Source organism: Pteropus vampyrus, unplaced genomic scaffold (genome assembly GCF_000151845.1).
Source record: "Pteropus vampyrus isolate Shadow unplaced genomic scaffold, Pvam_2.0 Scaffold303, whole genome shotgun sequence".
NCBI classification, from domain to species: domain Eukaryota; kingdom Metazoa; phylum Chordata; class Mammalia; order Chiroptera; family Pteropodidae; genus Pteropus; species Pteropus vampyrus.
This window is the reverse complement of record NW_011889084.1, coordinates 2,275,055-2,298,688: the sequence shown is the minus strand read 5'-3', so window position 1 is coordinate 2,298,688 and position 23,634 is coordinate 2,275,055. Positions and strand designations below refer to the sequence as shown.

Below are 23,634 nucleotides of genomic sequence, written 5' to 3'. Positions count from 1 at the left end.
TAGGGGCAAGAAGCACAGGGAAGACAGTTGGTGGGTCCCCTGTGGCAGGCAAGAAGGAAGCTGCCGGGGAGAGAGCTCAGGGTTATCTGCAGAAAAGCTCCTTTCACCCCAGTCCCTCACCACCCCCCCACCCCCCCAGCGCCTGTCTCCAGGAATGATTTGTTCCTTGTAAAACTCTGGAGATTATCCATGGTTCAGTCCCTGGCTTCATGTCTTATGTTTCATCTCCAACCAGGACATTTACAAGCTATCCTTGGTTTCAAAGGGCTTGGCAGCAGCATTTCCAGAGAGAAGAGAAACAGAGAAGAAAGGAGACAGGGTCCAGGAGGGTCTGTCCCTCGCGATGCAGGCTGCCTGTTGCCCTGGGCTCTCTTCCACCTCCGACTCCAGTGACTTTTTGCTCTTTTAGTTTTGGGAGTGTGGTTCTTTCCTGGGCTTCCATCCCCGAGACCGGGAGCCCGTGGTGTGTGTCTGGATGTGGAGGGAGGACAGGGAAGCTAGAGTCGGAAGGAAGACAGCAATGACCTGTACAGGGGACATGGATGGAGTCATTGTTCTCTGAGGAGGGAGTGGGGGGTCAATTTTGAAAGTCTTGTTGTCAGAGTAGCAGCTTAAGGGGGCGGTCTTCTCAGGAGGCACTTGCCCCAAGGTGCTCTGTGCCCCAGGATTCTGGCTTCTGGGTCTTTCTGAGCGCTGAGCCAAACAAGATTGACTTCATGCTTGTCTGTATGTCTGTCTGGCAAACTGTGGGAATGGGGTGCTTCTCCTGGAAGTGAGGGGGAATGGAGTGTGGCCCTCCCTGTGGGTTCTGTCTGCTGGCCAGGCTGGACTTGTTCCTGAAAGTAGATCACTGGTGTGTGGGGAGATTCAAACTTAGGGCTTTCCACACTGGGAGGTTGATGGTTGGGGCCTGGCAGCATGCCTCCGAACCTCCCTTTCTTGCTTGTACACACACACACACACACACACACACACACACACACGCACGCACGACATACGCACATGATATTCACACATAGTCCTGTGCCCTCTGTAGAGCATAGTGTTCCTCAGCCTGCATCAAGCCCCTTGCTCATGATGGAACATGCTCACAGTCACCTTCCAGTCCATGGGGACGTTCGCCAGGATATGGTGAACACATCTGGCCACAGAGCCCCAGTGGCCTGATGTGGGACCACATGGACGTTACCCAGCCTTCCCAATAATGTTCTGGGGTTTCTACTCTCAGAGGCCTGGCTTGGGAAAGTGAAGCTGGGGAAGGTGGGATGGGGTGGGGTCAGAGAAAGTACTGTTTCTCTTGCCTCTTTAGACTCACCTTGGTGATAAAGGCTTTAACTAGCCCTCTCCTCTCGCAGAGCTGGGATTGCCAGCCTAGAAGGATTGTTACATTGTTATAAATTGAGCTGGGCCAGGCTGGTAGGTGAGAAGCAATTTGCAGGGCCCAGTTACGCATCCTGGGAACCTGGATACATGACCTCTTCTGAAGAAGCAGGGGCCAGTGGCAAACGGCCCTCTGTCTATTCTGATCCCTCTAGGAAGACCAAAGGGAATGAAGTGAGGGTAGCTGGAAGCAAGTTGGAGCCCATCCCTGCACAGGAGAGGAGTCTGGCTCCTTCCGGAAAACACTTCAGCCCCAGGCAGTCTCCCTGCAGGTATGTGGCTGATCTGGGTGGCTACTGAGCTGGGTAAGTCATCCTTTCTTCCCATTCTTGGCCAAAGGAACTTTTTCATGTGTCCCTCCTGACAATGGGAATCTTGTCTTCCCTGGAAAACCCTCCTGTGCCACAGTGTCTAGCTATGTCTATGTCTAGGTCTAGCTGGTCACCAAGAATAAGACCCAGGTTCTGGCAAGCCAGGCTGGCTGGCCACTTTGAGACCAGGGAAGGCTTTCCTTTCTAGACTTGTCGCCAAGGAAGATGAATTATGAAGTATTCAGGTCTCCTAGTGTAGGAGCAGCTTCAAGGCACCGCTTCTTGTGCCAGGGTCATTGTCACATGTCTACTGCCTCCTTCTCATGAAAAGCTTAGGAGCTGAGAACCTAGAGATGTGGGGGCCAGTATTACTTGTGTTTTAAGTAGGAAAGTGAGGTTCAGAGACTGGATATCTGCCAAGGTCACCTGCTTGGGTCAGCGGAGGGCGTCAGAGCTGGGCTTAAATCAGCCTCCAAAGTCCTTGCTGTCAGCACTGTGCTCTGCTGCTGCCTCCACCCCTAGGAATGGGCTCCTGCGCCCCCCCGCCCCCCGCCCCAGCCCCGTTCCTTACCAGCAGGAACTGGGAACATTGGGCTGTGGGGGTGGGTTGTGTAGGTGGGTAGACGTCTCTGAGGGGCCCCTCCCCAGGAGGAAACCACATCCTCTATATGCTCAGGCAAATCTGGCATCTGAAGTGGAAAAACTTCACATAAATCAAGGACAGCTGGGCCCGCCCTCATCTGCAGTCCCCTCCCCTTGGAATCCCAACAGGCTGTGGGAGTGGGTCTTGGGGGTGAGGGTGTGGTTTTAGGGGAAGGAGTTCCTGGAAGCCCCACAAGTGTGAAATCTCCCCCAGCTGTCCCCCATGGAGGAGCTTATTAATTACTTTCCTGAATGGGGCAGCTGCTTGCACATCCTGTCCTTTGGGTGCCCGGGCTGGGGGTGCCTATCTTGGGGAAGGGGACAGGCTAGGAAAGAGGTGGGGAGGAGCATGGGAAAGGAGCCCACATATAGACTCTCTCAGTCACACACACGCATACACATACACACACTCAGTCACTCAGCAAACACCTATGAGCACTCACCATGTTAGGCACGGAGAAGGGATCAAGACTAACCCTGTCTATGCCCTTGCAGAGCTCATGGGTAGGTGAAGGAGACAGATAGGGATCAAAATCACCCACAAAGAAATAATTACAGTCTGTGAAGGGGACACAAACATAGCTGGACAGCTGGGTCACAAATTTGTGAGGCTAGGCTGTGTCTTCCTCCCACCATGACCTTGCTCCCTAGGACTCCCTCCTTGGACTTGCAGTCTCTGTCTCCCTCTGCTCTAGTCCTCCTTGTCATTTCCCCCAGGGATGGTGTTTACTTGGCTCAGTGGCCTGAGCAGCTCAGCATGCCCCCTCTCCCAAATTTCCCCTACTCTTGGCCACCATATGAAACCTGACTATCTGCATGTCTGATAGCTAATCAAAGGAGGATGGAAAGACAAACCTCTTCCTGGCCATCCTGTGTGGGCAGGGCGTCCAGATGAGGTGACAAGGGAATTGAGCTCGGGCTATGCTGGACTCTCAAAGCCAAGGGTATCCAGGGAGATCCGACTGGGCAGAAGGGACTTGCTGACCCCTGTTTCCTGTCCTGAACACACAGGGCAGAAGGTAGGTCCTCTCAGGATGCAGGGATAGCCACCCACTCCGTGCCCCCATTACCCGGTCTCTTTTGGGACCCCAAAGTCACTTTTCACTGTGTGGCTCAGAGAGGGGAATCCACTATCCCTAGGTCACAGGAAGAAGCCAGGGGAGAGCTGGGGTTGGACCCTGATGCCAAGGCAGAGCAGAGGCAGTGTGAAGATCCTGGGGGGAGGGAAGGCAGATTCTGAAATTCCCAAGTTTAATCTTCAAAAAGACTCTTCATAGAAGGCTTAACACAGACTTACTGTCTGACCCGGCAATTGCAGTGTTAGGTATATACCTAACATGTTCACACAAGAATTTGTAAATGAATGTTTACAGCAGCATTATTCAAAATAACTAAAAGGTGGAAACAACCCAAGTGTCCATCAACTGAGGATTACATAAATAAAATGTGGCCTATCTATACAACGGAGTATTACTCAGCAATAAAAAAGGAATGAAGCCCTGACACATGCCACAATGTGGATGAACCTCAAAAACACCACGCTAAGTGAAAGAAGTCAGACCCAAAAGGCCACGTATTGTATGATTCCACTGATATGAAATGTGGAGAACAGGCAAATTCATAGAGATGAAAAGTAGACTAGTAGTTGCTGGGGGCTGGGAGAGGGTAAAATGGGGAGTGATTGCTAATGGGTATGAAATTTCTTTTTAGGGTGATGGATATATTCTAAAATTGATTGTGGTGATGGTTGTACAACATTGTAAATATAGTGAAAACCTCTAAATTCTGCTCATTAAGTGACTGAATTGCAAGGTGTGGGAATTATGTTTAAATGAAGCTATTACTTCAGAGTCAGGACTGAGCTCTCCATCTTACAAAAAGGAGCTGGAGGCTTGAAGTGATAGGAACCTGAGGGCACATTCCAGAGAAAGGTGGAGCTGGGACTAGCCTCAGGCTGGACTCTGAGGGTCACTCCCTCTCATACTGAGGATGGGCCTCAGACTCTGTCCCCGTTCTTCACTCGCTCCCTGCATTGTGCTCTCTGCTGTTGAGACTGTCCCCATGACAACTGGGATGCTGTCCTCCTGCTCCTCACCTGACCATCATCCCTCCAGAAAGCCTTCCTTGACCTCTCCCTCCATTTATATTCTTCCACTAGTGGCTTATTGGGTGCCGGACTCTATTAAGTGCTGAGATGACACTAGTGAACAAATGTCCCAAGGTTGTCGTCCTAGGTGTCACCAGATTAGCATCCACCCTTCGCCTGAGAACCAGATGGTAGGTGGAAGGAGGGGGTCAGCGGCCCAACTCTCTGAGCCAAGACTACTTATCCCTGGACATCACTCCCTTGCCACATCCTCCTCCCTCCCCAGTGTATTCAGTGTCTTGCTGTTCTTGGTAAATTCCTCCTGGACCGTCCTCAAGCAGGTGTGGGGGCCTAAGGGAAAGACGATCACAGCAAGGGGAGCAGCATGAGCAAAGGCTAGGAGGTGGAAATGACCATGCCTGTGCTGGGGCAGGGAGATGGAGAGGCCACCAGGGTTTAATGCTGGAATTTAGAGCCCTGAATGGTGGCTGCTGGGACTGTGGGTGAGTGTTGCTAGACAAGAACTTCCTGTGACCCTGCGTGTGCCAGCATGCATCCCAGACATTGCTGTACCAACAACCCACTTACAGGGTTCCTGGCTGAGTCCTGCCCTGACAAGCTGGTGCAGGTCTGGTGTCTGGAACCTTGGCTGGGGCCTCGGCCAGTGGTCTTCACCCCATTGGCTCTGCATGTCCTTCTCTGGACAGGGCTGCCACTGCGTGGGAGCTCTGGAAATGTTTATAGGTCACGGAGGCCCCCTACGCCCTGGAGGTGCCCCAGGATGCTGGGACATGCCCAGATGCCATTAGGCCCATGAATGGCTCATTAATGAGCAGAACCCAGGGCAGAAGCCCTTGAGTATCAGCTGGACAGAGGCTGGCCTCTTTTGTGGGCACGTGCACACCCAGCACCAACTGTGTTGCCAGGAAGTGGTGGAGAGAGGACATGAATCCAAGTTTGTCTCTACCTGGGACTGTTGCTTGCTCAGTTTCTCCTGGCCCAGTTTTCCTCTCTGCTTTCCTTCTCTGTGCTGTGCTGGAGGTTCAGTGAACTTAGGGGTGCATAAATCTCCTGCAGACTGTCCAGTGCCTAGCAAGTTCCATAACTGTTGAGTGGCCCTTGAATCTCACTGCCCCTCACAGGGAGCTCCTAGGCCAGCCCCTGGGCTCCTGCTTCTAGTTCTCCCAGCACAGGTCTCCCTGAGTCTTTCGCATTTCCAATCGGAGCCATTTTGCCAATGTCAGAGATGGATCACTGACACCCCAGAGCAACCCCAGGTGGACTAGGCTGTGCAGACAGATGGTGACACTGTAGAAGGGTCAGAAGACTGAAGTCTGAATTTCACTGGGCTCTTGGGCAAGACGCCTCTCCTCCCTGAGCCTGTCTCCCAACTCTAAAATAGTAATCATATTTGGCTAGCCCTCTTCGGCCACCAGAGCTGTGACTCTGATGAATGGCAAGCTGTCAGTAAGGTGCTCCTCATTCCCGCCGCAGACTTCTCAGGGAACCCATCTGCGCCCGTGTCCACGTGCCTCCTTGGCTCACTTGCTCAGCCAGCGAACCAACCGCGCCTCCCTGGTGCGCGAGCGGAGGGATCGGCCTTTTAAGAGCCGGTGCTGGGGCCCACAGCGCAGTCCTGTCACTGCCCTGCGACCGGACCGACGCCCCATCCCAGAACGAAAGGGTGAAGACCTGGAGCCGAGAGGGCCGGAACCCAGGGTCTTCCAGCGGGCGCGTCCAGGTATCCTCTGAGGCTCGGAGTCGCGCCGCGGCGTCCATGGGTGCTGGCGTGTCCCAGCCCAGGCGGGGGCATAGGTGGGGCGGGGCCTCTGGTCTGGGCGGGGCATTCCGGCCCCGCCCCGCGCCCGCTCGTGGACTGTGGGGCTGCTGGACGCAGAGCAGAAGCCGGGCGCCAGCCGGCTGAGCGCTGCGCGGGCCGGGATGCGAGCCCTCTTGCAGCCCCCACTCCCGGTCCTGGGCACGGTGCGGCCCGATGGCAGGTAGCGGCGGCCTGGGCGGCGGGGCCGGAGGCGGCCATGGCGCGGGGGCAGGGCCAGGTGCCGTGCTGCGGGCTCCCCGTACGCCTCTGCTGCTCGCCGCGCTGGTGCTGGGCGTTTACTGCCTCTGCGCCCTCCCGGGCCGCTGCCCGCCGGCCGCCCGCGTCCCTGCGCCTGCCCCGGCGCCCGCCGAGCCGCCCCGCGCCTCCCTCACCCCGGGGGCACTGGTCCTGCCGGTGGCCAGCGGCCCGGGCCGCCGGCGCTTCCCGCAGGCACTCATCGTGGGTGTGAAGAAGGGCGGCACGCGCGCCCTGCTGGAGTTTTTGCGCCTGCACCCTGACGTCCGCGCGCTGGGCTCCGAGCCCCACTTCTTCGACAGGTGGTACGAGCGCGGCCTCGCCTGGTACCGGTGAGCGCCCGGGCCCTTCCACCCCATCGGCTTCCGTGCGTGCCCTGGCGGGTGCCTTCTCGGAAACAGTGTGGTGCACTCCTGGGGTTTCACCCCGGACGCGGCAGAGAGAGGTCCGAGCATCATCGCGGGTTGAGACCAGCCTGGGTGGGGGAGCCGAGGCTTGATCCTGAGGACGCGGCCCTCCTACTGCAGATTTTACGAAAAGGAGGGGCAGTCGCTGGCGGGGGTCTCCCAGAAACTTAAACAACTACAGGGGAAGCCCTGGTTCAGGGCTGCTCAGGGGTCTCTGCAAGACTGAAGGGGAGAGGGTGCGATCCAACCGAGAAAGCAGTTTCAAGGCAGTGGGGTTTGTGGAGCGTTAGAAATGCGTTAGGCTCAGTCCCCTCCCCTGCTGGCCAGTTACCCTAGGACGGGGGCTCCAGGATTCTTGCAGTCTCCTAGAAAGCGACTGCCCTCCAAGACTTCCGATTCTGGGAAGAGGAATTCTCGGTGGTCCTGAGCGTCAGGAGAAAGTCTGGGCTTTAAGAAGGAGAAAAGTGCCTTTGAGTCAGTGCCCAGGGGTGGGAATTGGAACCCCAGCTTCATGTCCTGGGGCTCTATAGCTGCCCTGCCCCCAACCTGGGATGGCTTTGGAATGCGGTGCGGAAGGTTGGGGAGCACCCTGCCCCAGCTGAAGCAGCCTGTTCTGGGGGCTGGTGGACCGCCAGCTGCTCCCTGCTGAGGTTATCACTGAAGGCCTGAGTGTGAGACCCTGCCGGCTGCCTCATCAGTTGCGCACAGCCCGCGGTGTGCCATCCCTTCCTGCGGGCGGGCAGACGAGGGCTTACAGATGGAGAGTGAGTCACTCCAGTCCCTGCAGCTCTCCCTTCATCCCCAGACTTGGGATCAGCCCCTATGGGGCAGAGAGGATACTGCCCAAGGTCGCCTGGTGAATTAGTGGGTAGAGGCGGGGGGGGGGGTGGGGAGAGCGTGGGGAGTGTGAGAGGGTGGAGGTTTGGGGGGGTGGCGAGGGGAGTGGCAGGACCCAGACTCTTGACTTCCAGGTGCACGGTTTCTGTTTCTAGATTCCTCACCCCCACCCCCATTTGCTATCTTTGTCTTTTTCATTAAAACCACTCATGGGTTGGGAGGAGCCCCAGTGAGAACAGGGGTCCTGGCTCCTGAGCTCTGAAGGGTTGCTGCTGTTGGGGGTTCCTAGGGAATTTGGATGGTGATGCGGGAGAGCTGGTCCATTCATGGGCCCAACTGGCTGAATCTTGGCATCTTCAGAGCTCAGTGAGACCGCTCACTGCCCACTCTGACAGTGTCACTGGCATCCTAAAGCATTTCCAATCTCTCCATGAGGTGGAGAGGACAGAGGGGGAAGTGGATGGGGCAAGAAGGAGGAGGAGGTGGGGAGAAAGGGACGGGAGGGTGGAGGACACACTGTTAACTGTAATGCAAACTTCACAGACCACAGTGATCTATCCCAAGAGTTTTGACTACAAAGAGCTGGAGGGAGACACTGTGCTGGGCTAATGAATGGCTTCAGGGAAGGTTAGAACCGGTTTTAGCCCTAAAAAGATTCTCGAAGAGCTGGGGATCCTGAGACCCCTTCCAGGCTGCCCTGGGCATATGCCCCAGTTCTAAGGGACAAGTCTGGGAGGACAAAGGGCCTGAGAGGCAGCAGGCACCAGACCCAGACTGACAGTCAGATCCTTAGCTCTGGGGAGGGGTTCTTGGGACACTGGAGCGCCCAAGATGGGAGCCAGGGGATTCAGGAGCGTATTTAACTTTGGTGGAGAAGAGACCTTCTCCTTCCTCATTTTTAGAACCACCTCCACTGGGGGGAGGGGTGAGTACAGAGGATATAGAGGGTTAGGTCCTGGTGGTCTCACCCCATTAATCCAGAGCTGTCCCTGAGGTGAGGCTGGCTAACCCTTACCCCTTACTGGCTTGTGCAGAGCTAATGGGAGCCAATCTGGCTGAGCTTCTGGAGTGCATGTGACAGTGGCCATGTCCTGACATGTGCAAATGTGGACTTGGTGTTCTCGCAGGTGTCCTGTGTCTCTAAATCTGTCTGTCCTTCAACCTACTCTGAGCGTGCAGTGAGCTCTGAAAATGCCCACCCCTGCCTCAGTTTCCCCAGCTGCAAAGAGGGTGCCTAGCCTCTGGGCACAGTCTGGTAGCGTTGTCTGCTCTCGGGATGCTGGCTAAACCTCCCCCAAGTACAGAGCCCTGTTGTGGGTGTGTGTGTGGGGCGGGTGGGGGGGCTTGGGGCAGTGAGTAGGGAAGGAGTGGCCACTGCACTCAGTCGAGTTTCTGGGACACCTGCCCCCACTGGACTGTGACAGATCTCATTCCAGGAGGTGACACTGGCCCTTCCTGTGGCCTCAGCAGGTAGATCCTGAGGCTGCCCAATGTCGACCTTGCCCAAACCTTTCCCCTTCCCTGGACTTCAGTTAGCCCACCCCTCAGATTCTTGAGGGTCCTCCAACTTGGGAACTGTGACCCCCCAAGTACCCCCACACTCAGTCAGTCTTTGCTCATCTATTCACTCACTCACTGAGCATCTTCTGTTCAGTAGATTTTGGGGTCCCCTGTATACGCACCCCAAGGTCTCATCAGGAGGGCTGCCCTGTCTGGGGGCAGGTGAGGCTGTACTTTGGCCATAGTATTTGGGAAAAATGAGGGGAGACAGGAGGGGTGCAGTTGTGGAAACTCCTTGGGGCTAACACAGGGAGTAGGAGTCTGAGTAGGTGTGGGGAGGGACCCCGGCTTCTGTGAGTCCATTCTCCCTGTGTTAGGGTAGAGGCTCCTGCAACTGAGACCAATGCCCCACCCTCAGCACCCTATGGTTTCATGCAGGAACCCTTACTGATTTCTGCTCGGTCCCAGGCTGGGCTGGATGGAGCCCAGGGGAGGTGTGGGACATGAAGATGAGACAGACGAGGGAGAGTGGCCAGGGGCTGGATGGAAGCCGCAGGGAAATGCAGACCAGATGAGCAGGGAGGGAGGGTCTGGGGAACAATTTGTCAGATGTTTGCTGTATGGAGGTCAGAGTCCTGTTTCTCTCATCCCCCCAAATCCCCATCCCCATCCTCTTCTGTGCCCTGGCAGGACAGTCTGCTGAGGGCCGGGGAGGATAAATAATTGATCCCAAAGATCTCAGATCTCAAAGTTGGTTTGTTGTAAGAGTGGGCCTAGAAAGTCTGTGTCTCCTCCCCATATCCATCCCCCTTCCACGACTGGGTTCAGGAGGCACCTCCCCCCCTCTGCTTCTCTGACTTCTGAGGCAGCGTTCTCCCTTGCAGCTCCCTTCCCCCAGGCAGAAGCGTTTTGTGTGTGTGTAGGATGTTCACAACTCAAAGTGCCCAGTCTGGGAGGGTAAAGATGGTGTGCTCCTGGGGTCATTTGGTGCCTGGGGAAAGAAAGGGATGGGAAAGGGGTGTCAAAGATGGGAGAGGAGGGTCCGAGAGTAATCAGTGCTGGTTTCTTTCCTGAGGAGGGCAACGAAGGGAGGGACAGTGACTTCTGATACAAATGGCAGGCTGTCTGTCCTGGCACAGGCTTCTCTTTGTGGGTCTCAGCCGTGAGGTTCAGTGGGGGAGACTCCCCTTTTTCTGACTCCCTCTCAGGGAAAAGGGAAGGTCCCCTGAGCTGATCGCTGCAGGCTGCAGTCCTGGCTTCTGCCCTTGGCATTGTCACTTACCCCACCCCCTCACTCCTGGTCTTACTGAACTTATCCCAGGAGGGCTGGGTGCTGTTCTCACTTGGATTCCCAGGGCACGAAGCAGGGTGTGGATGCAGGGGGGTCTGGGAGCAGAGGCCAAGCTGACACCCTCCTTCTAGCAGATACAGTACAAGGGTGGGAGGGGTACAGGCCAGTGTCCATCCCCATTTCCCAAACATCTCTACTTCTCTCTGTGTTCCTGTCAATGAAATGGGGCTGTGAGTGAGGTGGAGGGAGGTTCTAGCTCCATCTGTCACCATGATGGGGAAATGAAATTGTCTTCCATGACACCTGTAGACCAGCTCTGCCCACAGCCTTTTTGAGGGTTGGGGGAAGCTTCCAGAGCCAGAAGACCATGCAGCCTACCCATCTCCCCATAAGCCATGGGTGGTTTATGGGACTCATCCCCCACCCCCGCCATGCCAAGGACTCACCCCCCGCCCCGGCCATATCCTCCAAGCCAGGCACCCTAGTGTGTGGGTCTGCTCACCTGTGTGTTCACTAGGCTTGAGTTTCATTGGGGGCCTGAGCAGAAAGAGGAGATTGGGGCCCTGCCTCCCAGGGGATTGAGTCTGGGGGTCCCTTAGACTGTATGAAACCTGAACTTTCCCCTATTAATTACCTTCCTGGTGGAGGCCAGGGGACAGACCTGGAGGCTGCCAGTGGAGGCGGGGTGGGGGGGGATGAGGAGTAACCTCAGAGGACTGAAGGCAGGGCAAGGCCTCAGGCAGAGACCGCTCCTTCCTAGCACAGATCCCACAGCCTCTGCCTCCATTGACCTAGTTCTCAACCCTCCCTTTAACCCTCCCTCTGAGTTGTTTGCTCAGCTGGCCCTGCAGTGCGCTGCCCCACCTTGCCCTGTACAGCCTGGCTGGCAGGTGAGGCTTGGTCTCAGGACAGTGCTCAGGGTACTTGAGCACTGCCCCATTCAGGTGTTCAGGAGGGGCTTCTCCAAGTTTGGGGCAGTCATGGGGCTGTCATCAGCCAACTCTCTCAGAATGTTGGGATGGGGTCAGTGTTCTCCCAGTGGTCAGAATGAGAAAAATCATCAGAAATGCTGCAGTCACAGCCTTGCACTCTGGGGTCTGAGCCAGGTCTGGGAGGCCCTGGTGGGCTAGAGTCTTGGGATGGGTTCCCAGGCCACCTTACTGTTCTCCAATGTGCTGGGCTGTGCTGGGGACTTTTGGCATTCGGTGAGTGAGAATTAGCTGTAATCAAAGGGTGGGGGCAGGGAGGCTATGCTTGGGAGACAGTGAGAGGAAGGGTGGCTGCCCTTCTTGAGATACTTATCAATAATTAATGGCCTAATTTAGGGGATGCATCTGCCCGTTAATGAAAGTGTGACCTGGGGTAATTACAGTGCCGGGGCCTGAGGGTTAGGGAGGGTGGGCAGAGCCCTGTGAACAGCAAGTTTAAGCCACTGGCCTCACGGGGCTTGTTCTGGGGTGGGAGGCATAGCAGAGTCAGGATTGGGATACAGTCTAGCTAGGGTGGGCAGCCCGGTGTGAAGGGACCCACTGCTGGCCTGTGCTGGGGCTGGGTGCTCTCATAGTCCACATTCCAGGCTGCTTACCCTAACACTTGAGGAAGGGTGGGTCCGGTCTGGGCGGCTTGCCTACCTTGGAGGTTTGGAGCTTCCTTGGGAAGTGTAGGTGAGTCTCCTATCCTTGGGGCTGGTCTATATGGAGGGCTTGAGGGCACTAGCATTGGCTCATGCCCACCTCTCCTCCTATCTGTCCCACAGGAGCCTGATGCCACGTACCCTGGACGGACAGATCACCATGGAGAAGACCCCCAGCTACTTTGTGACTCGTGAGGCTCCTCGCCGCATCCATGGCATGTCCCCAGACATGAAGCTGATCGTGGTAGTGCGGAACCCCGTGACTCGGGCCATCTCTGACTATGCGCAGACGCTCTCCAAGACCCCAGGCCTGCCCAGCTTCCGTGCCCTGGCCTTCCGTCACGGCCTGGGCCCAGTGGACACAGCCTGGAGTGCTGTGCGCATCGGCCTCTACGCCCAGCACCTGGACAACTGGCTGCGTTACTTTCCCCTGTCGCACTTCCTGTTTGTCAGTGGCGAGCGCCTGGTCAGTGACCCAGCTGGAGAGGTTGGCCGCGTGCAGGATTTTCTGGGCCTCAAACGGGTTGTCACAGACAAGCACTTCTACTTCAATGCCACCAAAGGGTTCCCTTGCCTCAAGAAGGCCCAGGGGAGCAGCCATCCTCGCTGCTTGGGCAAGTCCAAGGGTCGGCCCCACCCCCGAGTGCCCGAGGCTTTGGTCCAGCGCCTGCGGGATTTCTATAGGCCCTTCAACCACAAGTTCTATCAGATGACCGGCCAGGACTTCGGCTGGGACTGAGAGGCCAGGCCAGCTCATGTCCTGCCTGGGGACACTCAGTAATCTTAATTTATGTCTGTTATCTGGCTAGAGCAGGCTGTGTGCACATTCCGGGTAGAGAGAACTATTTAAAAAATAAAGTTTGGATCTGTGTTCTTCTACATGACCTTAAAGGTTGGAGGGTGGGAGCTGGAGGTACCACTGCCCACGGAAATGATAATCACACCAGCTAACTCTAATGGGCACTGTTGGAGTGCCAGGAGTGGTTCAAACCTGATCCTTATACACCTGTTGAGGTGTGAAATGAATGAGCAACTGAGGCTCAGAGAGGTTTAGGGCCTGCCCAGGGACGCACAGCATAGCCCTAGTGTCTCTGGAGGCCATCCTACGGCTTTCTTCCTAGCCCTGAGAAGGGTTGTCCCATGCTCTGGATGAGGAAACTAAGGCCCTAGGTTGGCCACCAGAGTCCTGAGGCAGGATTAAAGCTAGGTCTGTCCAATTCTTTGGGCTGTACCCATGACCTCAGCTGATTTGGTGTCTTAGTGGAGTTGCTGGACAGTGGCTGCAGGATGACTCCTGTGTGCCTCCTACAGCCTCCTAGCAGCTTCCCACATAACCCTGCCAGGCCGGGCCTATAGGCAACGCCCACACCACAGATCCCATCCACAGACCTGGCCCATGCCTCAGGGCACGCCCACTCAATGGGCCCCTTCACTCCTCCAGGCCCTTGATGCCCTAGTTCTGTGTTTACCCGGCTGGGAGGGGTGGGGATGGGCAGGGATGAAAGCCCATCTGCAGGCCAGCTGCCTGCTCAGCTCCTAACCTAGTCGAGCCAGACAGAAGCAGACTGGGGTGCCCTGTCCCCCTGTATTCCCCGGGAATGTGAGGCTCCTCAGTAATGACTGTTACATGCTCCTGGTCACAGTGCTGTCTGCCAGGTCCCCACCAGTTTCCTGACAATGACTTCCATGGTCCCTTAGGCCCAGGCCTGGCACACTCTTGCTGCCTTGGGCCCTTATAAGACATGGCAGTGGCTGCTGCACCCTAGGCCTGGGGTCCATATCAGATCCTTGGCTCTGATATGGCCTTTCCGCCCTGGGCTACTTGGTGCCACTCCCTGTCCTGGGCTCCAGGGTCAGAATGAAGGATGATTTTCAGGGGAGCAACAGCATGTCAGTCATCACCCTTGTCTCTGGCTGAATGTGAGCCAGTGGCCCCACCAGTCACTGTGGCCACTGTCTTAGTCACATGAGCCACTTGTGGTATGAAGATGGGGTCCGCTGATGTTGGTGGGTGAAAAGAGGCTCAGCAGGAGGTCGAGAGGAAAATGGGGGCGTCTGTCTCCAGCAGCCAGGAGACCACCCCTTTTCCTCTTGGTTCTGTGCCAAGAAAACACTCCCACCTGGAGCTGTCCTCAGGGGCCGGTATTTTCTCTAGGCCCACCGTCTGGGCCAGGCCAGGGGCAGGGCTGGGGATGAGTCTAGGGCCATCTTGATGGAACTGTGGTGGCTGATATGGGCAGATGTGAGTGAGATGCACCCATAGCCTCCTCCGCAACTCAGACCACTGATGTGGGTGGAGGGTGGGCTGCCCCAATACATGATAACGATGGTGAGGAAGAACACTCTGTTTTGGAACCCCTGCTGGACAGCAAGCACAGGGCTTGGCAGCTCTGTCTCCATTCCCCGTGCAGGGGCCCCGCTTAGGGATGGCACGGCAGCCCATTCTGGTGGCAGGGGCAGGAGAAAACGGAGGATAGGCCCTGGCCCTGGCCTGATTGATGCATGTTTCCTCTTCTGCCTCAACATACCCTTGTCCAAACTTCTGCCATCTCATGCCTGGGTGGCTTTAGGAGCCCCTTGCTATTGTCCTGGCACCTCTTTTATTCTCATGTAATAAGCAGTCTGCATGCATGGTGGCCAGAGGGGTATCTTCAGAGTAAACCAGATCCTATTATTTTAAAACACTCCAATCTTCTCCTCGACCTCCATTGCTTCTAGAATGAAGACCATATGCCTTATCGCAGCTGCTAAGCCCTCTGAGGTGAGGTGTGCCCTCATGCCACACACCCCTCTCTAGCCTATGTGCTCCTTTTACCCCTAAGCTTCTGCTCCTGTCAGCTAGCTACTTTCACCTACTATGATCTTTCTGACCTCACAGCCTTTGCACATGTTGTTCCCTCTGCCTGGAATGCCTTTCCCTACAGAAAGTGCACACTGAGTTGGAGGCAGCCTTAGGATAGAGCAGCTGTGCTCTCACTCTGGGCTCATTTCCTCCCTACACTTAGACTCCCTTTCCCAAGCTTGCCAATGTGACCCATTTTTCCATTCCTGAAGCTTCTTGGATGCAGAGCTGTGGGGGCCACTAGTTTGTCTGGCTTTGGGGCCCAGGCCCAACTCAGAAGGCAGACTGTGGAAGCTACAAAGAGAAAGGGTGAACTTGTTTGTTCTACTCTCCCGCTCCCGATGCAAAGTGGTTCTAACCACCATCCCCAGTGCCAGGTGCCCAACTGGACGTCAGAACACGCTGAGGGCATATGTGGTGGGTCTTCCCAGCTGTGTGTAGGGGGGTGGGGCTCTGTGGGAGAGTCATCGGCCTTTAATTAAAGTCCCTAAATTGCTTCCCCAGCTGCTTAGTGGATTTTCCATGTTGGAATGTTCCAGAAGGGGTGAGAAATGCTGATTCAATTACCCTCTTCCTGTTCCGCCCAGTGGAGGAGAAGGGGCCAGGCACCCCTTCTCCAGACCTCCTACCTCAGCCAGACTGGGATGAGGTGAGTGGGGGTGGGGGTTCTTACAGCCCTGGGAGTTCAGGAAGGAGCTTGGAAAAGACTGGGAGGTGGTTACCTTTACCTTGCGGGTCCTCACCTGGCTCCAGAACTTTTGGCCATGCTGGTATGGGCTGGGATCCATGGGGCCCTTCCTCCCTGCTCACCAGGATGGGCAGGTGTACCTGGGTGACTACAGTATGCTCTGTGGGCTATGTACCCTGAAGGCCTGGAAACCCCAGCAGACCCTGGCCTTGTAGCCTCTTAACAAGCTGGAGACATGGGAGGCATCAGGACCTGGATCTACCCTCCCCAATGGCCCCACAGTACTTTCCTAGCACGAATCTTCATTTTAGATGAGGAGCAGAGGCCCGGAAAGTGCCAGTGGCTTGCCTGTCCTCCTCCTTATGATTCTGTGCACATTGTTTCCTGTCCTCCTCCGAGGTGGTCCCTCTGCCCAGGGCTGAGCCAGCCTCCCCGTGGTCCCATGTAGGACTTGTTCCTCTAGCCAGACCCAGAGGCCTTTCCAAGCTTTAGATGGTCCCGTTCTGGGAGGGGTCTAGGAAATGGGTGAGAGGGGCTTGGGTGATGCGTGGAGAAGGAGCCAGCCTTCAAATGAACTGAAAACTAGCCAGTATAAGGATGGGTCAGAGACAGAAGGTTCTGGGAGATCTTTATTAGTTATTCATGGGCATGAAGGATTCATTAAAGGGTTTTATGGATCACAGATATAACAGGACAAAGTTATAGGGAGGGATGGTTCAGGGGCATTACAGTGAGAGGGGTGAAGGGAACCTTTACGTGGAGTCGGCTCCCCTGCTGGAAGCTTTACTATTTCCAGCCCCACGTGACACTTGAGGTTGGTCCTTCTGTTTGGACGGGGTGGGGGGGGGCATTCTACCGCAGCCTCAGTTTCCTCCCACACATTCATCCTTCAGTCCTCAGCTGAAGATCTGAGGAGGTCCCTCTGCAGATCTCTGGGCTCAGTCTATTAATGACTCAGTTCGACAGATTCTAGCCACCTCGGTCCCCTGGATATTCTGGCTCTTCATCACGGGAGTTGGCCTCAGTTCCCCTCCCTGCACCTAGAAGCCATCTCTGGGCAGCAAGCCAGGTGATCATAGGAATCATCTCTTTGTTTCCTGCCTCTTAGTGACACTATTCCATGCTGCCTGCTGTCCAGTGTTTGAAAAGTACTGTTATGTAGGTTTTGTGTCATTTTTCATTTGTTGCAGACAAATGGGTAAATTCAGTCCTTGTTACTCTATGTTGGCCCAAAGTGGAGACTTTTACACTACAGAGAAAGAACTATATTATCTTAAAAAAATAATAGAATAAATGGAGTGGGTATGCTTCCTCCTCTGGCTGGGCTCTCACTCGGCTGTTAGCAGGGAATGAGTCATGTCCCCTCTGAAGATCCCCCGGGATGGTAAGGCTGAGCCCTAAAGGGCTTCTTCAGGCGAGGCTGACTGCTCTGTCCCAGGGCTGGACTGGCTGGAGGTGGGCACATGTCAGAACACCCAGGTGCCACCCTGTTTTGACCCTACCCCAATACGCAGTGAGGGTCTCGACAGCATCTCTGAGGGGAGAGGGCCCACTCAGGTCACACAGCCCCTATAGGGAGAGGGAAGGGGGGATTTTGGCTCCTCAGTCTTGAGCCTAGAGGAGAGCATCACTGACAGGCTAGAATCTATAGTCTCAGAAACCCGGACGATCAGCTTGCTGCTGCGGAATCCAGGCCAGGGGACGGCACACGCAGTTTCAGTGTTACAGGAGGGGGATTGAAACACTGCACACCAGGTTATTCGATCACACTGAGCTGCGAATGGGCCTTGACTGGCTCTGTGGGCTCAGGTGCTGCCAAAGGCCTCGTGGAACTGGAGGGGGCTGGTTCTGAGCAAAATGCACCCAGCAGAACTGGCTGTCGGGTAGGGGGCGGAGAGGCTTAGGCCTCCAGGTTTTGGGAAGAGGGTCTTAGAGCTTCTCATGCAAGAGATGGGGATGTAGAGGCTGGTGCTGGGTGGCAGAAGTGGCCCCCTCCAACCCCTGGCCCAGCACACTGGAGTGGGAACTTCTGGACGCCCCCGGGCTGCTGGCATGAGTACGCCTGGCTCCCCATACCCTCAGGAACTACTGGAATCTGGGGTTCTTGGTATTTCCGAAGGCAAGAGATTTTTCTCCCAACTTTGACTTTGCTCCGACTAAAGATTGTTTTTTTCTCATGACTCTTGTCTGGCTGTGAAAATCCTGGGCCAGAGATCCAGGTCACAAACCAGCTGTCTCAAAATGTACCTTTGGGGTTTTAATATATGCAGAGGACTGAGTGAGGGCACAGAGAGGCCTATGACATTGAGAGCTTTTTATTATTTACATTTCCCAAGAGAAGGGGCATGGCAGGTCACATAGAGCCACTTGGGGAAGCATCAGCGTCAGCCAGGAGGCAGAAAGGAGTGAGGGAAGCTGAAGCTAGAGCCTTCCTTGGGGTTTCAGAGGGAAAGGCAGGGCAAGGTGGCATAGACATTTTGGAGTTGGCTAGTTTGAATCATTCCAGTGACTTGGAACATAGGAGTTATCTCTAGTAGTCTAGTACCTGGCCCTGGGTGATTAAGAGCAGGGTGTGGTGTGTGAGGGTTAGGTAAAGGAGGTGGTTTGGAGGATGGGCTCTGGGAGATGTAAATAACTGTGGCTGGTAGTTTGGCTCTGTGATTAATGGATGCCAAGTAGACAAATACATAATCTAACAAAACAGAGTTTAAACACCAGCTTTGGGTCCTTCTGTGGCAGGAGCTGTTCCCTTTAGAGCCCCTGCCCCTTACGAAGTTGTAGACTGCAGCCTTCACCCTGGGGACTTGTCTCAGACAAAACTGTGCTTTGGCCATTCTGGGTCTCAGGCTGCCTGGAAGAAAAAGTTTGCTCAAAATCCCAGGTGGGGTAAAGTGTGGATACGGGGAGGCCCATGATGTGCTCCTGGAGGCTGGCTCGTCTGCTGGGGTCCAGAGGCAGGGCCCACTCTCTGGACAAAGCTTCCAGGGCCATATCTCTAGACAAGCTACTGGCAGAGCCTGGCCAGGAACACCTTGAAAGGCCTGGGTGGCTGGGGACTCTGTCTATAGTGGCCGCCAGGGTGATGCAATGAACAGCAGGCCGTCGAAGCCCAGGAGACCCTCCAGGTGAGCATGCACTGCAGCTTTGTGCAATGTCCCTGCCTCTGAGCTCTGCTGCCCTGGGATGGTCAGTCCTACCTTTCAGAAGTGATGAGGCTCACCCAGTGCAACCCCCAGCATAGGCACTGCCCAGGCTGCAGGGATGTCAGACAAAATGCCAGGGACTGTTCTTCTGCTCAGAGCCAAGCCCCCGGCTTTGAGGCTGAGGAATTCCTTTCGTACTGTTTAATCTGAGCCACATTGCGTGCGCTTTTCTCTGGAAGAGCCATACAAAAAGTCAGTCAACCAAGACAGTTAATGCAAAACTGTTGCCAGGAGGATTTCATACATGAGGATTCTGATTAAGGGGAAAATGAGATCTGCATTGGGCAGTGGAGAACAATCGGATATCTTGTTCTCCCTGTCTCTCTGATCCCAGCCCTCCCTGACTGCCTCAAGCATCGGGGGAAGAGCTGGCCCAGCTTGACAGCCGCCCACAGGTCAGATCCTATCACCCCCTTCCTCTTCCACAAGGGAGGACTGGATATCTGATGGAAAGTCAATCTGGAGACAAACGCTTTGACTGCCGCAGGGAAAGTCTGTCTCCCACACGAGAGGATTGAAGATCTAGGGGCTGTACAGCAGGGGATCTCTGCCAACCATACCAATTTTTTTTTGGAAGAAGCATCCAGAAACTGTCTGACCCCTGGTCTTACTGTCTGGACTCCAGTTAGGGAGTGGGGAGAGCCCCCTCATGCAGGGGGATGCTTCCATGACTGGCTGGTTCTGTCGGAGTGCAAAGTAGGGTGATGCACACGGGCTAGGAAGAGCATCGCTCAGGGTGCAGAATCTCAGGCAAGGCCCAGAAGAGCGAGAAGAAAAAAACTCATGATTCCTTTGTCCCTAGGAAGTTCACAGTCTTATGATATGCTCAGAAAGAGCTCAGAAGTCCACAGAGTTAGAAAGAACGGGAAAGAAGGAAAGGAGGCAGATGCCAATAATAATGACAGCCAGTGTTTCCCGGCCACAGAATAATGTTTTTAAAGTACTTAGCACTGTGCAGGCCTCGGGCAAAGGTTCAATCAATGTTATTTTATTTATCAGGTAGCTATGCTATTATCCTCATTTTACAGATGAGTGAACTGAGGTGGAGAAGGGCCCTCTGTTCCCAGGAGCTGGCAGAGCACACACATCCAGGTTCGTCTGCCCACAGCTCAGACCTTCAACCTCCATCCATACTGCCATGTGAGGTTGTTCAAGTGGACCCCAGGTTAGAGCAGAGATAGTAAGCAGTTCCTCAGGGCTGGTTATTGGGTGGATGGGTGTGGTAGGCACAATTCTGAGATGGCTCCCAAGACTTCCGGTACTTGGTGTAAATGTCTTGGAAAATCCCCTTCCTCTGAGTATGAATTTGATGGATGTCACTCTTGTGATTCGGTTGCTAACCAGTTGACTTTGAGTTCATCAAAAGAGAGAGCATCCTGGGTGGGCCTTAAAAGGGGATCTAGTTTAATGGGTACCGGGGGGGATGAAATGTTGTGGAACTGGATAGAAGTGGTGGTGGCACAGTATTGTGGTAGTACTAAATGCCACTGAATTGTTCACTTTAAAATAGTTAATTTTGTGTTATGTAAATTTTACCTCAGTAAAAAAAAAAAATAAAGTGTCTTAGCATGGGCTGCTATGACAAATACCATAGCCTGGGCGACTTAAACAGCGGACGTTTATTTCTCACAGTTCTGGAGGCTGGAAGTCCAAGTCCAAGGTGCTGACAGATCTGGTGTCTGGTGGGGCCCGCTCCCTGGCTTGCAGATGGCTCTTTTCTCATTGTGTCCTGACAGGGGTAGAGAGCACAGGCAGGAAGCAAGCTCTCTGTCTCTTCTTACAGGGGCATTGATTCTATTCGTGAAGGACCACCCTCATGACCTAGCCACCTCCCGAAGGCCCTGCCTCCTAATACCATCACCTGGGGAGAAGAGTATTTCAACATATGAATTTGTGGGAGACACAAACATTCAACCCATTACAGGGAGTCTAGAAGGCAGAGACAGAAGAAGTCAGTGAAACTGTTGCTGGCTTAGAAGAAAGCAAACAACATCCCGTGAACGGTCTATGGGAACCCCGTGGAAAAGAAGCAGAGACTGTCCCTAATTGCTGAGAGTGGTCCTGACCGACAGCTAGTGAGAAAACAGGGACCTCAGTCTTACAAATGCAAGGAAATGAATTCTGCCAACAACCATATGAGCTTGGGAGGGTCCCCAGACCGCAGGTGATATGAGATCCTGAGCTAAGCTGTGCTCAGCTCTTGACTCACAGAAACTCTGAGAAAAAAAAAAAAAATGGGTGCTTTTTTAAGCTGCTAAATTGGTGTTCATTTGTTATGCAGCATAGAAAACTAATACAACAGGATGGGCCGGCCAGGAAGAACGTTCTGGAAGTGAGGAGCGGGACTCAGACCAGGTTCATGCCACTCCCATTTTCTGGACAGTGAAGTTTGGAGAAAAATACAGAAGCTATGAGATGGTGATTCAGTATATACCAGTGGTTTCCACCACAGGCCCACGTGGGTGGGCAGTTCTCCCAGGTCACCTACCAAACTGCTCCTCCCCAGAAGTACTGGGAAGGCTGGCGCCATTCTGGGTGAGACCCCGTGGGTGCAGTCTGGTTTTTATTAAGTATCATAAGCTCAGAATTAATTCCTGCCAGAAACAAATGTTTAGTCCCTGTTCCATTGTAAACACAAATGCTTTAAGACACAGTTCCTCGGGCCATGGGAGAGATGTACGTGGTCTTTCAGAAGCCTCCTGTCCACATGGCAAAGCTTCTGGTCTGCAGGGCAGGGTGGGGAAGGGGAGGAATGAATGCCTTGATTTTAATGCCCAAGGCTCCTTCCTGCGGAGATATCAAGTCAAAGCTGGCAGACTAGGGTGAGAACAGTCTGTGTCCTCATCCAGGCAGCAACTAGGAGGAGTTGTGTAAGGGTACATGCTGTCGCCAGGAACTTTTATGGGAATTTTTCTAGTCCTGTGACATGCTTGGTGTGATTCAGGCCGAACTCATTCTTCAGAGTCTGAGGTCCTCCCCTCTGTGAGGGACCCTCTCACAGCCCTGTCCGTGAGCAGAGCTGGAAACAGCCTGAAACTTGGACCTTCCACAGTAGGCTCCTGCCCCAGGAGACAGGAAGCAAGGCCATAGCAGCTTACCTTCTAAAGGGACTGAAGAGTATCCCCCAAAACTCATGTCCACCTAGAACCTGTGACTGTGATCTTGTTTGGCAATAGAGTCTTCGCAGATATGATTAGTTAAGGATTTTTGAGATGGGAGCATCCTGGATCAGGGTGGGTCCTAAATCCAATGACTGACGTCCTTCTAAGAAGAGATGAGGACACAGAGACACACAGAGAAGAGGCCATGTGACCATGGAGGCACAACTGGAGTGATGCCCAGAAACTTCAAGGACTGCTGGCAACACCAGAAGCTGGAAGAGGCAAGAAGAAACCCTACAGGTTTCAGGGCGAGCCCAGAATGCAACACCTTGATTTCATGCTTCTGGCCTCCAGAACTGTGAGAGAATAAATTTTTTTTAAGCCACTTAGTTTGTGGTCCTTTGTCATACTAGCCCAGGAAACTAACACAGGGTTGGAGAAAAAGAATTGGTGCCTGCTCCACTGTGTGGTTCCTGGAAGAGGATCAGTACTGGTTGGAGGTTGCTTGTGTGTGTGTGTGTGTGTGTGTGTGTGTGTGTGTGTGTGTGTGTGTGGCGGGGGGGTGGGCACAGCAGTGTCTCAGTAATTATGGGTGTCCTGAATGCAGGAGAGGCACATGGTTCAATCTGAGGGCCACTGACAACGTGAAGCAATTCATTGATGTTGCAAGAAGGAGGAGCCTTACATTCATTTTCTGTCTCTGCCTTAAGAAATCACCATAAACTTAGCATTTAAAGCTGCAAAAATGTGTTATCTTACAGTTCTGGAGGCCAGAAGGCCAGGATGGGTTTCACCAGGCTAAAATCAGGATGCTGGCAGGACAGCACTCCTTCTGGAGGATTCAGGGAAGAATCTGTTTCCTGCTCAGACTGTTGGCAGTATTCAGTTCCTTGTAGTTGTAGGACCGAGGTCCTCATTTCCTCGGCTGTCAGCCAGAGGGCCACTCCCAGCTGCCCTCCTTCTGGAGGCTGCCTGCATTCTTCAGTTCTTGGCCCCTTCCTCCATCTTTAAAGCCAGAAATAGTGGGTGGAGTTCTTCTCATGCTTCAAATCTCCCTGACCTTTCTTGTATTGTTACATCTCTCTCTGACTGAGGCTGGGAAAAGGTCACCACTTGTAGCAATGACCCAGGATCTGTCTTTGCTTGGGGGCTCCAAGGCACGAGATGAGTGGTCATAGGCTAGTATCTAGGGGGAGAAGTGGCCTCACTACTCTTGGCTGGCCCTGTCTCTGCCCACCGGACTTTCTCTATTTGAGATCTGGTTCCCTGCTGCTGGCTGTCCCAGGCTCTCCAAGTCTGGCCACATCACACACACCTGGGAATCTCAGGCCCCCTCCAGTTGTTGAGATTTGGCAGGTCCACTGGGTCATAAGTTTCTGCCTAACAAGCTGTCAGGTGGTTCTGATGCTGGTCTGGGGGCTGCTACTTCGCCCACCCTGATGCCTCCAGGTTGACACAGAGAATGAAACTTGGCCTTTCCCTCAATGCCAGGCCAGGCTTCTCATTCACAATCCCTCACCTGCAGCTCCTGAGGTGGGTGCGTTTTGTTCACCATGGAAGGTGGGGCCTTGAGAGCGGAACAACATCTCTTTCTGTATCCACGTGGGCTGGGACCCCTGGACTTGGCTCTGTAGATGCT

At 54.4% G+C, this 23,634-nt stretch overlaps 1 protein-coding gene across 1 annotated transcript; it reads left to right on the top strand.

Annotated features, from left to right (window-relative positions):
- The first annotated feature begins 6,412 nt into the window (after positions 1-6,412).
- HS3ST6 (heparan sulfate-glucosamine 3-sulfotransferase 6) lies at positions 6,413-13,028 on the top strand. The gene is made up of 2 exons (XM_011376886.1): positions 6,413-6,825; positions 12,285-13,028. The coding sequence occupies exons 1-2, from the start codon at positions 6,413-6,415 to the stop codon at positions 12,898-12,900; spliced, it is 1,029 nt and encodes a 342-aa protein (XP_011375188.1). The 3' UTR covers positions 12,901-13,028.
- The last annotated feature ends 10,606 nt before the right edge of the window (positions 13,029-23,634 follow it).

Coding starts and splice junctions, on each gene's coding strand:
- HS3ST6 (XM_011376886.1), top strand. CDS start 6,413: ATGGCAGGTAGCGGCGGCCTGGGCGGCGGGGCCGGAGGCGGCCATGGC. Junction 6,826..12,284: donor CGCGGCCTCGCCTGGTACCG/GTGAGCGCCCGG, acceptor TCTGTCCCACAG/GAGCCTGATGCCACGTACCC.